The 14,508-nt window shown below is 40.0% G+C and overlaps 1 protein-coding gene across 1 annotated transcript; it reads right to left on the reverse strand.

Moving 5' to 3' along the window:
* Positions 1 to 1,285: 1,285 nt before the first annotated feature.
* psmd12 (proteasome 26S subunit, non-ATPase 12) lies at positions 1,286 to 9,245 on the reverse strand. Its single transcript, XM_083935065.1, has 11 exons — positions 9,068 to 9,245; positions 8,621 to 8,680; positions 8,016 to 8,144; positions 6,611 to 6,718; positions 6,028 to 6,132; positions 5,655 to 5,804; positions 5,331 to 5,465; positions 4,668 to 4,780; positions 3,417 to 3,591; positions 2,777 to 2,854; positions 1,286 to 1,865 (listed from the first exon to the last, which is right to left on the reverse strand). Exons 1-11 carry the CDS (start codon positions 9,173 to 9,175, stop codon positions 1,656 to 1,658), a joined length of 1,371 nt encoding a protein of 456 aa, XP_083791191.1. The 5' UTR covers positions 9,176 to 9,245; the 3' UTR covers positions 1,286 to 1,655.
* Between the last annotated feature and the right edge of the window lie 5,263 nt (positions 9,246 to 14,508).

Here is a 14,508-nt window from a genome sequence, read left to right on the forward strand (position 1 = left end):
TGGATGGATGGGGTCCTTGTGATGATGCGGGCAGCTGAGTTCTGGACTAACTGGAGTTTATGGAGGGATTTGTGAGTGACACCGGAGAGGGGAGAATTGCAGTAATCGAGGCGAGAAGTGAAAAGGCTATGAACAAGAATAGAAGTGGCATGGGGGGTGAGGCGGTTGATGTTGCGTAGGTGCAAATAAGCAGACTGAGTAATGTTATTGATATGAGAGTGAAAAGATAGAGTACTGTTGAGGATGACACCCAGACTCTTGTGGAGAGGGGGAGACAGTGGAGTTGTCGATGGCTATTGAGAAACTGTCGGTTTTGAATAGTGTTGATTTGGAACCAATGAGGAGAACCTCAGTTTTGTCACTGTTTAGTTTGAGAAAATTGGAGGAGAACCAAGATGTTATGTTTGTTAGGCAGTCAGCAAGGGATGAGGGTGGGAGGGTGGAGGTAGGTTTACTGGAGAGGTAGAGTTGGGTGTCATCCGCATAACAGTGAAAACTGATGTTGTACTTACGGAAGATATTGCAGAGGGGAAGAAGGTAAATGATGAAAAGGAGGGACCCCAGCACAGAGCCCTGGGGCACACCTGAAGTGACGGGGGAATGCTGGAATGTGAAGGATTTGAACTTAGTGCAACCTGAGAGGTAGGATCGGAACCAGTTTAGTGGAGTGTGGGTGATGCCGATGGAACATAATCTATTGAGGAGGGTGGGGTGGCTGATGGTGTCAAAGGGAGCACTCAGGTCGAGGAGGATGAGGATAGTGAGTAGACCAGAATCAGCTGCCATGAGGAGTTCATTGGTGATTTTTACAAGTGTGGTTTCGGTACTGTGGAGGGGACGGAAACCAGACTGGAACTGTTCATACAGGATTATATACTTTGCTTAGATCTCCATGCAAAGAAATGTATTCACATTTGAAAATGGGGTTTCATATTTCTCCCAAACTACATGCACACTCAAAGATGGATCAAACTAGGGATTTTCTGCCTGATCCCTCTCCCTCTAATGGTCAAATGAATGGCACTGGGCTGTATTTCCTTACCCAGAGCATCATGCCGCTGCCACATCTGCAGACGCGGCCTGTTGGAGGGGAACTCGATGAGATTTTGATAGTTAAGCGTGAGACAGAGACTATTATATTGAGTTCATCCAGACTTATCTTGACTATGATGACTACTTATGGACGCTGTGCAACTTGTTTCCAAAGGAAAAAACATATACTTTATAGACGTCATCTTTGAATGTACGCCACTCATGGTAAATAATGTATAAAACCTACAATTGATAAACAAATGTGAGGAGTTTATTGTTTACATTTCCAAGTACACATTTAAAAGAGTTTTCAGTGATGTTTGCATACAGCAATACATTTTAAATTACTGTCTATAATCCTTTAAATGGCAATGGGAAGTATATTTAGAGATCCAGTCACTGACAGAGGGATGGAAAAAAAGTGAGATGCTCATGTGTTTATTGTCAAGGTTTTACTGGATAGTAAAAAATGAACAAACTCAGGGTACTGTGCATGTGCTGCAGATTTATCTCCAATTATATGACATTGTAATAACGCTGCAAACACAATCTGCCAATATGCTGTATATTCAAAAACAAACAAATAGAAACCAAAACATAAAATAATGCTCTATGTTCTTGTTTCACTGCAGGTTGTGGATCATCTCCTCCTTGGCAATGAGATGCGTGGTCTTGTTGACCAGAGACATGAGAGAGTTGAGTTTGTGCGACCAGTCGTTGAGCAGGTCGTTGGGGTCTTTAGGCCTCTGAAAGTTGATGATGCCAGCCAGCCTGTCAACCTTGGCGTAGATGGTCTTGTTTACAACCAGGCTAGAGAGGAACTCCTCGGATTCCTGTAAATACATACATTGTGTTAGTCTTTAAAGTCCGGCTAAAGTACATTCAGAGATATTATTCAAAACACATTAAACACAAAATTATTGCTGTCAACATGTGAAAATACTGTAATTTGTGTAATACTGAATTACGGAGTTGAAGCATTGAAGAGTTTTTCACATTTTTTGAGATTTGTATTTTTTGGTCTTGGCTCCATTACGAACTGGAGCCACAGAGACAGAGCGCCCTGCCCACACCGTAGGTGTAGCAATTCACTGCTCTCCACTGACTTTGTATTGTGTGAGGGTACCTCTTTGTTCATTTTGTTTGCTAGAAAAAAGAGAAAAATGCCTAAAAGCAGCTGGTAAAGAACCCAGAACCATGTTTTTACTAGCTACAGAGTCAAAAAAAAAATGAGCCTTTATAAAGCCAAAATTGGATACAGACGAAAGCTCATGGCCAACACATAATGGAAATTAGACGATCACCCATCGAAACATGAGATCCACTTCACGTGTGACATGTGTGCTCATACTTACTGTCATAATGCTTTGGTGTCACTTATAGGACTATAGTTAGCTTAAAAATAACAAGTGTTCATTTATCTTCCTGCAGCTCCTTTTTCAGATCGTAACTGAGGTTTGTGTGTGTTTTCAGCCCCTCCACCCGACACCCCCCCAGAATACACAACCCCAGTGTTTCAGAAAAGACTGCTTCTTTTTTATGATTTTGAAACCTTATTTTCTTCATACTTGAAGATGTATGACAAACCCAGAACCACTTTTGTCATTGCTTTACATGGACTTAAAAATTTATCTTCAGCAAGTCTTAATCCTGATGATTAGTTTCCTTGTTATCCAAAAGCAACAACTAACTGCAAGTCATAATCGCTGAATTAAGATAGATGATTATGAAAAGTGATGCTTACGTCAATAGAGAGGTCAAGGAGTCCAGCCATTCTCTTCATTGTGATTCTGGTATAGTATTTGGCCATTATTCTTATGTTCTGGGGGGGAAAGGGAGAATTTCATTAACATACATAGCTGTAGAATATGATAATTACTTCAGGTTAGAACAGAGGTGCTTTCCAGGTCACATCAACACTTGCAGCTAAAAAAAAAAAATATTTATGAGTGAAATCTAGGAATATGAGTATTAATCTGAACACACACACACACACACACACACACACACACACACACACACACACACACACACACACACACACACACACACACACACACACACACACACACACACACACACACACACACACACACACACACACACACACACACACACACACACACACACACACACACACACACACACACACACACACACACACACACACACACACACACACACACACACACACACACACACACACACACACACACACACACACACACACACACACACACACACACACACACACACACACACACACACACACACACACACACACACGAATAAGAAAGAATGCCGAGCGCCAACACATTCTCCAAGCCACCTAAATATGCATGTATCACTTCTAATTGAGAGGAGCCTACACTTGTGGGACTTACATGCTCCACCACTCTGTTCTTCAGGTCTTTCCACCTTTTCTCCCCCTCTTCTGAGTAAGAGAAGACCTCTGTGGCGGGGCTGTCAGATGAGCCTTCTCGCAGCTCCTTCCCATAATCCTCTACCAGTGAGGCCCAGCGCATCAGCTCCATAGTGGTGAACTGTTTCAGAAGGTCCCTAGGAATGGAGGAGAAATATAATGAACATTTGCCTTTTTTTACACCTTACTGTAAATAAAATATGTAAATAAAAGCAGGACTCAATGTTTTGCAAATCATTGAAACCTCATATGTAATTGAAAAAAAAGGCACAAAGAACACATTTAAAATGTTGAAAGAAACAGAAAAAAATTGTTATTGAACTTCCTCTTTAGAATTTGATGCCAGCAATATGTTTCAGAAAAGTTGGGACAGGGTCATGTTTAACACTCTGTTGCATCATCTCTTCTTTTCTCATCTGTAAGCATTTGGGAACTGAGGAGAACAATTGCTGTTATTTTGAAAAGAATGTTTTCTCATTCTTGCTTGATGTAGGATTTCAGCTGCTCAACAGTTTGCTGTCTCCTTAGTATTATTTTACATTTCATAATGTGCCAAACATTTTCAATGGGTGTCAAGTCAAGACTGGAGGCAGGTCAGTTTAGCAACTGGACTCTTTTACAACGGAACCATGCTGTTGTAATACGTACAGAATGTGGTTTGGTATTGTCTTGCTGAGGCAAGGCCTTCCCTGAAAAAGATAGCAGCATATGTTCCTCCAAACCCTGTATATATCTTTCACTATTAATGATGCCTTCACAGATGTGCAGATTACCCATGCACACTAATGCCCCCTGGATACCACCGTGGATGCTGGCTTTTGAACTGTGTGCTGATAAGCTGGATGGTCCCTCTCCTCTTTACACTGGAGGACACGGTGTCCATGATTCCAAAAAGCATTAAAAATGTTGACTCTTAAGTGAGCCTGGGTCCAAAGAAGGCGGTGGTGTTTCTTGATTGTTTACGTATGTCAAGTGAGATTTCACAGTGCATGCTATTTAATCTGGGAGTTTCCTGGGCCTATAACCCATCCATGCTCTAAACCAGTGCAGTAAAGGCTAGAGAAGCTGTACGGTTAAAATAGAAACTCTCCATCAGCCTATAAGTGACATCTGAAATATAGTACATACTCTGTATAGAAATTGGACCCACATCACATAAATTGTTATATTTATTGTGAAGCCTACAGGAAGACGAGCACAAAGTATGTCTTACTTGTATTTAGGAATTTCTTCCAGTTTCTTGTCCGCACTGATTCTATGCACAAGGTCTGACTGTTCGTTGTCGTAAGGGGAAAGAATCACGTACAGCACCACACTCTTCAGGGCCTGAAATACAAATGCATTCATGGCTTTTCTAGTGACACTCATATAGCAACAAGCAAAGTAAAGTTTTGGAACAGATATATAGTGCTGGTTTTACTGTTATTAAAAACTATACTGTAATCGTCATTTTTCAAGGAAAAGAGCATTGATCAAAAAGATGTTAATTTCCTAGATATGTGTTCAGAGTAATGTTATGATGAAAAATCCAATCATGGGCCCCGTCTGTGCAAAGGTGTAGATTTCAGTACCAATGTAAAAGGTAAAATTCTCCCCCCCTAAAGAATAGTGGTAATGCTCATTTAGTCAGGGCTGATACATGAATCTCTTGCATTTCTGAACATATTGTTTCTTCTGTGTTCTAGCAATAAGGCAGGAAACGGACAGTAAAAAAGTACAATACAATTCCTCTTGCCTTACACTGTACTGTAACCATTTATCAAAAAGGGGGAATTCAGTAGTGGATTGGTAACACCATAAAAACAATCACACCTTAAATGCATATGTTTAATACTCTGTAATAATATACTGTGGCCTTGAGAGAAAGCCCATGTACCTGTTGCCACTTGATGCTGTCCTCCAAGATGCAGGGGGTGTCATAGATGGCACGGTAGTGTTTGCAGATAGACAGGTAGGAGCCCTCGTGCTGGTCTACCTGAATCATCAGGTTGTAGTACTTCAGCTTGGACTCCTAAGTTGTTTATTAGACAAAATGAAATGTTAAGTTACATAAACCTATAGAATTCAGACAGTTTCCAAAACAGGGTTGTAAAAGCGAACACTGGCCAGTCCTCAAATGCTTTTCATCATCAATGGCTGTCAAGCCAACAACACATTGCAGTATTTTGTTAATGCTCTATTGCTGTCCTCTTTCTCTTACCTCGGTGCCCTCCTCTTGGAAGAATTTGGTGTTTATCTTCTTGCTGATGATCTGGGTGCGAATGTAATCTTTGACAGCAATGCAAAGCCTCATCTGTTCCAAGATAAATTCCACCTTCTCCTTTTTATCCATGGAGCCATATGTCTCCACCTGAGCCAGGAAATTAAAAAAAACAACTAAAAACTTTCCTGACTGTTAGCAATGAAAGGTTCCATTTCAATAATTTTCCCTTATTGAAATGTGGAAACAAAAAATATCCAAGCCAATTATTTCAAACCTCTTAAAGCGCATATGTCCCCAATTGTCTCCAGACAACACAAAGAGATTTTACTTCATGCTAAAAGGAAGAAAATAAAGGCCATTAGTCTCTTACCTGCAGCTCCTGAAGGATGGAAGCGGCCTCTTTGATCTCTCCACTCTTCTCCTTCATATTGGCCAAGGTCCTTGTCAGCCTGGCGCGCTCAATCTCTACATAGATCTGCAAGGAGGACATGTTTAGTGTATTAATGATATACCTGACAACTTTTGTATCTGCTATCAGTAAATCAATTACTCAAAATGGCATAAAACCTCAGTAAAAGCCATCATTTACGGACTCTGAAGGGTGCCTGAAGATAAATAAACATGCTACACCACAAGGCTGGAACTCCTCATAATACACAGATCTCTGGATATGATGCCTAAGTCATAGTTAGCCTGTGACTTTCAGGCCCCACCAATCTGGCACAGAATCCGAAATACTTTAATAATCCTAGGGGGGAATTATTTTTTTGCTACGAAACTCAAGATATACAAACAACAAATATTATACAGCCAAAAACATATTATAAAAAACTTTTAAGAAATATATAGAAGATCAAAATACCAGTCTAAAAGACGGATGCTTAAATCTACACAACTTTCCTTTTGTCTCTAGTATAAAACTCTGTTTTATCACACATGAACACATTACAGACCTTGCCAGCAGTCACGGTGCGAAGTGTGTCAATGAGTCTCAGCTTGATGGCCTGATCAGTCACACAATCCACATACTTGTAACATTCTTGTACCATCTTGGCAACAGCCTGATAAGATAGAGAGCAAAACAAAAACAGATTTAATCCTCCTTAGAGCTTGACAAAGAAGGACTACAAGGTATTCAGTGAATCATGTTTGTTAGAAGTTCTGGACATGTAGTAACTTATGTAATTTTTGTTCATGGGTACTCCCAGGGTCCTTATTAACTTTTTTGATCACCAGCGAATCAGAATTTCCACTATCAAAATTTTTCTGCTGAAAATATCAGAAATTATGAGTGCCACATTGAATGCATTTGATAATTTTATAACATGTTGGCATGAAAAACACATTAAGGACAAAACATACAACAATATATACACAGAAAGTGCAAGCATTTTGTTTCAAGCTTGGTATGTGTCTATTTATCTACCATCTATCTATAGACCTATTATTTTATCTATCTATCTATCTATCTATCTATCTACCTACCTACCTATCTATCCATCTATACACAGAAACTGCAAACATTTCATTTCAAGCTTGGGATCTATCTCTATCTAGCCATCTATCTCACATCCAAGTTCCCTAGGCTCTCCTGATGAGTTTGGGCACTCTCATGGTCCTTTACTGCCCCGACTTTAAAATTACTAGTTCACCCAACGAAATTGTTCTTTTTGTTTTTTCCTTTTACGTACATGCAGCAATCCTGACAAAGCATATTTGTGATCAAACACAAGCCATTCACGACCTGTCAGCCATTTGGCTTTAAAAAAAAAGTCTTAATTTCTCTGTCGACATTCTCGTCCCTTGCCTCTTTCCTCTTCTTGCCCCCAGAAGTCTGTCCCAACCACAGCCGCACTTAGTTTATCTTAACTTTTGACTTTACTAAAGTTAGCTAACTCCCTCCTCTTTCAGTCTATTTCCCTGCTACGGCTCTGTTCGTTCTTCTTCTTCCATGTGTTTTCTGTTGGACGCTCCGTTAATTTCCATGGTTTCTCATGCTGGTTTCACTGGTTATCACGTAGCATTACAGCACAGCATTCATGGGAAATGCAGGAGGTACTGCCAGGGGGATAAATGATAGAGAACAGAGCCATGTATAATGCAAGTGATGCACCCGCCAAAATTAATTTTTACCTGTATTTGACAGGTATTAATTTAGAACCCTGGTACTTATTTATTTGCAATCAAGGGAAATCAGTTCAGCACAAAATATTGACAAACAGCAGTGCTTGCTATTAGGTAATGTTATATGTCAGTAGTGGTGTGTACATGGTTACTTTTGGTGGCACAAAAACTTATGTGATTATGTTTGAACACAACTGGTAGAAAGTTGCTATCAGGGAGAAATAAGTATCTGACCTGTTTCAACTGACTCCTCCTTTTGGTGAGCAACATGATGTTCTCATTCAGGGCATCCCAGTCCTTGGCTTCATAACACATCTGGACCACAGCCACGAGGATTCTGGAGGTAGACACCATGTCTGATGCCTGAGCAGGAGTTGAACGCAGATAAGTGAAAACAATGAATCAAATACTTACAAAAATCCACATAGATGAATTAATTATTTCATTAACAGCTCTGTATCATTTCCCTATGTATAGATTTTAGACGCTGAGGACCCACCCAAGTAAACTTATCCGGGGAAATCCTACGACTATAGGTTGCTACCCAATGCCTACTTTAGGGTTACATGAAACTTGTTCCCAGAATATTTTGGTTAATTTGGTAAATGTTTCATGGCAGAAAAGCAGAACTCCTCGTTTTCCAGGATAACTCTTACTGCTCTGGGTGACAGTCCTCGTTTACTCAGTTAAGACAATTTACAGTTCCTAGATCCGTTGCAGCAGAAAACACAGTTTAAGATCCGTTCTGAGTTGTTACCTTTTTGCTCATAAGTAACAATAAGGCAGATTTTGCATGTTATCATGTTTTGGTGTGTAATGTACAAAATAGCTTAACGTACCGTTCTGGTTTGCTTCTCCAATGACAACAAACTCTCAATAGCTTCCTGCAGCTTGCCGTCCTGCAACAGAGAAATGCACAAGTTAAGAGTGAGTTACACTTGTTTTTCTTTCGACAAATAGTACTTTGTTTTTGGACTTAGACAGTTAAAAAGCACTCTGTCTGGCTAACATGTTAGCTTAAGATGTTGCCAATGACTACACCGCTAAGACAGACGTTTCGCTAACTCACTAGCATGCTAGCGAGCCTAATAACAAACCCGCATCGTTATGGGTATGTGACAGTATAATGGTCACTATAATTAGTGAAAGTTAATCAAATACATTTTAGGTTCAATATATCGGTTCTATGTTTCCGGTTGGTGCTAACACAAAGTCGATGTTAGCTCGGCTGCTAACGCACTGACACTGATGCACCATGACTCAGCCGGCGCAGCTTTTACACTTACTTTAGCCATTTTTTCACATTCTGGGAGACGCTGGTCCACAGTCGAACTGTAGTCGACCTCCATCTTCACAATCTTCCCATCGGATCTCTCAGTTTGTTCGTCTGACATCGTAGCGGTTTCGAATTAGGATAATGTACGGTGCTTTGCTTTTCTTGCTACCGAACTCAGCTTAGCACACTATTTTGCTCGTCAAATGAACGAAACGGAAAGATGACCAATCAGAGGAGCGAGTCAGACAGCTGTCCGAGGCGCCGAAAGGACCCAGTGAGGACCCCCTACCAGACTATTTTAGGCAGGCGTTATATAAAACCTACTTTTTGCTGAATATGTATACATACTACGGAATACTACATGACTAATGTCATTCACTGAAAGCTGTACAATAAATAAAGTATATCTTTATCTCTCTCTCTCTCTCTCTCTCTCTCTCTCTCTCTCTCTCTCTCTCTCTCTCTCTCTCTCTCCTGCGTGTATGTGTTTGTTTTCTGTATGTATTTTCTATACTATTTTAAATGGAGAAGGGTCACATTTCTTATTTTTTCATTAAAAACTTTAATTGAAATTTTCACATTTACAACAAAAGGGCAGAGGGGGGAAGTACATGAAAGTAGGATGTAGGGTACAATATAGATAATCAAATTATATCATTAAAAATATAAACAAATGAAAATATAAGTAGAAAAGTAGTCGTTTGGTCTTCATTTGTTTAGCTAGTAGATACATTCAAGGGTGAGTTAAATTGTACAATTCTAAATGGTTAAGCAGTTAATTTGCGTATTGACAGATCATATAATTAAGTGATTAGATATGAGGTTGTGTTATATGGCTACATAATAAATTGAATGATGAAGTAGGCCTATTTTAATAATTACTTGTTGAAGACACTGTACCTTTTTAATTGTTTCACTTCATTTGTAGGGAATGTCCTGGATGACAGTCCCTACAAACAATGGTTATGACAAGGTGAAGGATGATGTTCATGTCATTTTGATGCTTTTTGTTCAACTGAATTGAGAAATATGTCCTGTACTCATCAGTCAAATGGTCAGGGTGAATGAAAGAACTTTGTGAATGGACATGATCATATGAATGGGCACAGTGAGTGCAATGGCCACAGTCCACCAGTAGGTGTCCCTTTAACGTCTGCATTGTGCATCCCTGTCCTAACACAGTTTACTGCTCTGAAAGGCTCCAATGCCCCCATACATACAGCTAATGTGGGTCAGTGATTTTCCTGCACGTGTCAGAGAAAGCCCCTAAGACTTAGACTTAGACTAAAATCAGTCTGATCCCAGTGCAGGCTCAGCATAGAACTTGAAGGCCCAATCAACTGAACATGACTCGGAGCCACAGAGAGGAAGATTCAATACAGAACAATAACTCTGATTGCAGAGGCATACAAATATTCTCCGTGCTTTGAGAACTTCTCTGACTCCAAAAACATCAGGAAGAGCTTGGCTGAAGGGGACTGATTGAAACATCAAATGGCCTTCATTGTCATCACGATTATCAGCATTATACTCAATATCATTGATGACAATAAGAAGCTGTATACATATATTTGAAAATCTGATTAAGCTTGGTTGATATAGACATATAATCATTCACAACACAGATTGCACCCTATTTAAATGCAGTGTGTCTCTGCTAAAAGGTGGGACATTTGGCTATTTCAGAGTTTACAAATGTGTTTGGTATCGAAGCAACACAGCAGCTCAAATCATCAGGGCCTAATCGCATTTCGAATCAACACAGACCTTACTGAACTATAGTAAGGTCGTCATTAGGTCATGGCTAGCAGGTTTAGAGATACTACTCTCATGAAAGTCTGTCACTGTACCATGGCCCGCTTTAGGGTCTTATGTGGATACAAACACACAGAGAAATTAAATACAGGCCTAGTATTTAAAAGATCAGTCCCTTGTGTTAAGCATCAGTTAACCGATTGTACACCCAGCTATCATCATGTCTTAGGAGGTATCTTAGGATGTCTTATTTATCTAAAGCATGTCTATAACACTCATGTATGGACCTCTTGACTGTTTGGGTTTTTCTCGTTTTGACTCACCCTTGAAACTTATGTTGTGGAAACTTTACTCTTAGTGAAATATAAAACATGAATACACAGAGAGCATATGTCATATCAGAGCTTTATTGCAATGAACAGGGTTTACGTTTGCAAATATGGGCTTGTCAGAGAGTCTGGGTCACTGAGATACGGATTGAAGTGGACCATACTTTCCCCATTGGCAATTATCTTTGAGGAACACAGGGTTTTGTCTGTAGACTCACAACCTTATTTGAGAAAGTCTCTTTCTGCCTTTGTCTGCTGGGACTCAAATGCTAAAGGCTGAATTATATGATGTTGCTTTACATAAACATACACAGTCTATAGTCTATGTTCATAACATTAGCTGGGAAGCCAAGGGCAGAATTTGGTGAGAAGCAGTAAAAGACAAGGTCTTTTAGGCCTAATATGGGACTGAACAACATTACCATAAGCTTTAAACTGCCAATAGAGTTTACTTGCAATTCTAAGAATATGCAGTGTAGTTCATCCTTTACAAGGCAACACAAATGTCACTAAAAAAGTGCAGTGCACACAGTCTTTTACATAATTATACCCTTTAATAACTGTAGTAAACTGATGTGATACTAATAGGCGCTTGCAACTAAATGGCTATATAAGTCAAGATATTTATTATTTCTTCTTTTTTTTTTAAACTCTTGCTAATCGTTTTATAGCCAAATGAGAGCATCTATTTAAACTGAATGATAATAGGAGCATTTGTTTTCAGTGAATTCTGGTAAATGCAGCTCAGCTCTGGCAGTTTAGTTACATTATTTCTTGTAGCCTCCTGAGATATACTACAATATGTGGCAGTTGCTATATAACCGTAGCAATGAGGTAGCGTTATGTAAATTAAGACAAAGCGCTGAAAATATTCTAAATATAATGTACACTAAAACTGATATTTATCTCTCTTGGTTGGCCTTTTTTTTTAGGTGGATAAAATATATTTAGTTGTTGCCCCCATCAAGCAGAACATGCCTTAGATTCCTTGCCTGGCCTTGTGCCTGCTTCTCCAAATTGGGGGTGTGCCTACCACCTTCAACTGTGGGTTGTACTCTATATGCATGAGTAATTCATATACCCCCCCCCCCCCCTTAAAAAAGAAGAACAACCCCTTTAATATAAGTCTGAATAAAAGACAATGTGATGTATCCAAGAGTCTCAGTTAAACATGTTGGTGACTCTGCTTTAAGGGTTTGCTCACACATTTGTTTGGGGAAGTGGAGGGTTTAAATTCAAAATGCTGTTTCAGAGCACTTGCCGCGCTGCATGAATATATTTCGTAGGAAATGCTGAATGAGTGCTGACAGCGCAAAATACTGATGGTCAGCATCTTCAGTAAAGAATTATGAGCTTGCATTTTGCTGAGTTGACCCAAATAAATCACAGACGAGGCCATAAAACTCCTCCCTTAATTGAGTGGCTGTTTATTAATGTGTTTACATTGTTTCTCTCTATTTTTGTTGAGACATACTTGACTCAAAAGGAGTGAGTAATCTTAATCATAAGAGTGCCTTCATGCAGGCTTATCTTACTTGTCACTCAGCCGGACCTTTAAGTAAGTATTTAGCCACGCATGTAAGTATTTCTTTACTCAAGGCCAGTATGTCAGTGTCACAGAAGGGCCTAATGACCTTACTGAGGTAGCCTAGCCCTAAAATGACTGACTTGGCTAGTTGCATTTCAGTTTGACCATAACAGGATTTATTTTTTACAAAGTCATCAACATGCAGGGCCATTTTTGGGATAATACATTGTCTTGAACCTAGGGGAGGACTACAGTGTACAGAGTAGGACACTATGAACACCCTGCCTGCAGCCTTCTGTAGACTGCTTGACTGTTTGTCAAGAAATTCCTCTTTACTTTCACAGCCAGCGCCCTGACAAGAACTAAGCCTAGCGTGTATGTGTAGCCTATGTGAGAAGGAAAGAAGGGGGGCGAGAGACGGATGTAGGGGGAGTGTGCAGAAGCGAGCTGATGTTTCCTGAGCTGTGCTCGAGTCCACCGATGTTTCCACCAAGTAGCCTTCCGCGTCGTATTTCAGCGGGCCGAGCAGAGGAAGGAAGGGGGGCAGGGGCTGCTGTTAACCGCTTCAGTTTTCCGATGCTTCTGAGAGCTGCTTGTAGAAGAACTAAATAAAAGCTTTAAGATACTCTTTTCCCGCCGACTGAAGGACATGTTGAAGACAACAACAACAACAACAACAACTTAAAATGTCTATATTTAAAGAAGAGTGGTTTCACGGTACTTCGCTTTGACAAGCATCAATAAATTGGAATAGAGCAGACCAGTGTACAGCTAGCCGACACAAGCCAATGTCACATCCGGTTGAACATTTTTTTCAAAATAATTGTCTTATCAGAATCAGAATGGTTTTTAATGCCAAGTAGGTTTTCACAGACGAGGAATTTGCCTTGGTGTTTGGTGTTTATTAAAAGGAAATAGACGATTGAAGAATGATTGAAAAGTCAGTAATTTGATCAAAAACAGCTTAATTCAAGAACATCTAGACTATATTAAATATCTCTGTGACGTCACCCATAGGTTTGAAAAGCTTAGTATGGGTGCCTGCTCCTCCTGACTCACAGCCAATCCAAAAATGGGCAAAGTGATGAAGTTTAGAGTCGGCCCGAATGAAGTCAGTCTATGCTCCCCACCTGTGACGGCACCCATCTATCACTCACTTTTTTTAACAGGCTGTAACCATGGTTATTTCTCCTGTAAAATTGAAGATTTTAACATGGGGGTCTACAGGGATTGACTTGCTTTTGGAGCCAGCATCAAGTGCTCATTCGAGGAACTTCAGTTTTTGGCACATTAGCTTATATTTTTCAGCCGTGTAGCTTGCCACTAGAAAACATCACATAAGCACAATATAAAACAAAACTATAAAGCTTCTAAAGCTATATCTCGAAACAGGCCTTTGCAATTAATTCAATTACAGACACACACCCCCCCCACACCCAAAAAAAACAACCCAAAAAAACAAACGAAAAACAAAACACTGACATGTCACATGGCTTTTAGGGGCATCCATCTTATCCAGGACACCAGCAGTTTTTTTTAGTAATCCAGCCTTAGATACAGGCTATCTTCAGATAAAATAATCCAATAACCATTGTGTTACAGTCTTAACAACTGTATATATTACATACCAAAAGCAATAGACAGGGTGTGGTGGATATCTGCAGTGTATCATACTTCAAACGCGACACATTTTTACACTCTTATTTTGAAATCCTACGTGTTCCGGTCCTATTCGACACTGTTTTGCCGTGAGCTTGACTCGTCAGCGTGATAGGAGGGGACGATGCAGAACCGAGCTCATTCCTGCCCTCGCGTTCCCTGCCTGCTGGAGATAGTGTC

The sequence above is a fragment of the Echiichthys vipera genome (genome assembly GCF_963691815.1).
Source record: "Echiichthys vipera genome assembly, chromosome: 2".
NCBI classification, from domain to species: Eukaryota; Metazoa; Chordata; class Actinopteri; order Perciformes; family Trachinidae; genus Echiichthys; species Echiichthys vipera.

Excerpts from the sequence above, each read along its gene's own strand:
- psmd12 (XM_083935065.1), bottom strand. The coding sequence starts at position 9,175 with ATGTCAGACGAACAAACTGAGAGATCCGATGGGAAGATTGTGAAGATG. Across the intron at positions 8,145-8,620 it reads TGGAGAAGCAAACCAGAACG|GCATCAGACATGGTGTCTAC; the intron begins GTACGTTAAGCT and ends ACTCCTGCTCAG. Across the intron at positions 5,805-6,027 it reads CCATCCTTCAGGAGCTGCAG|GTGGAGACATATGGCTCCAT; the intron begins GTAAGAGACTAA and ends TTCCTGGCTCAG.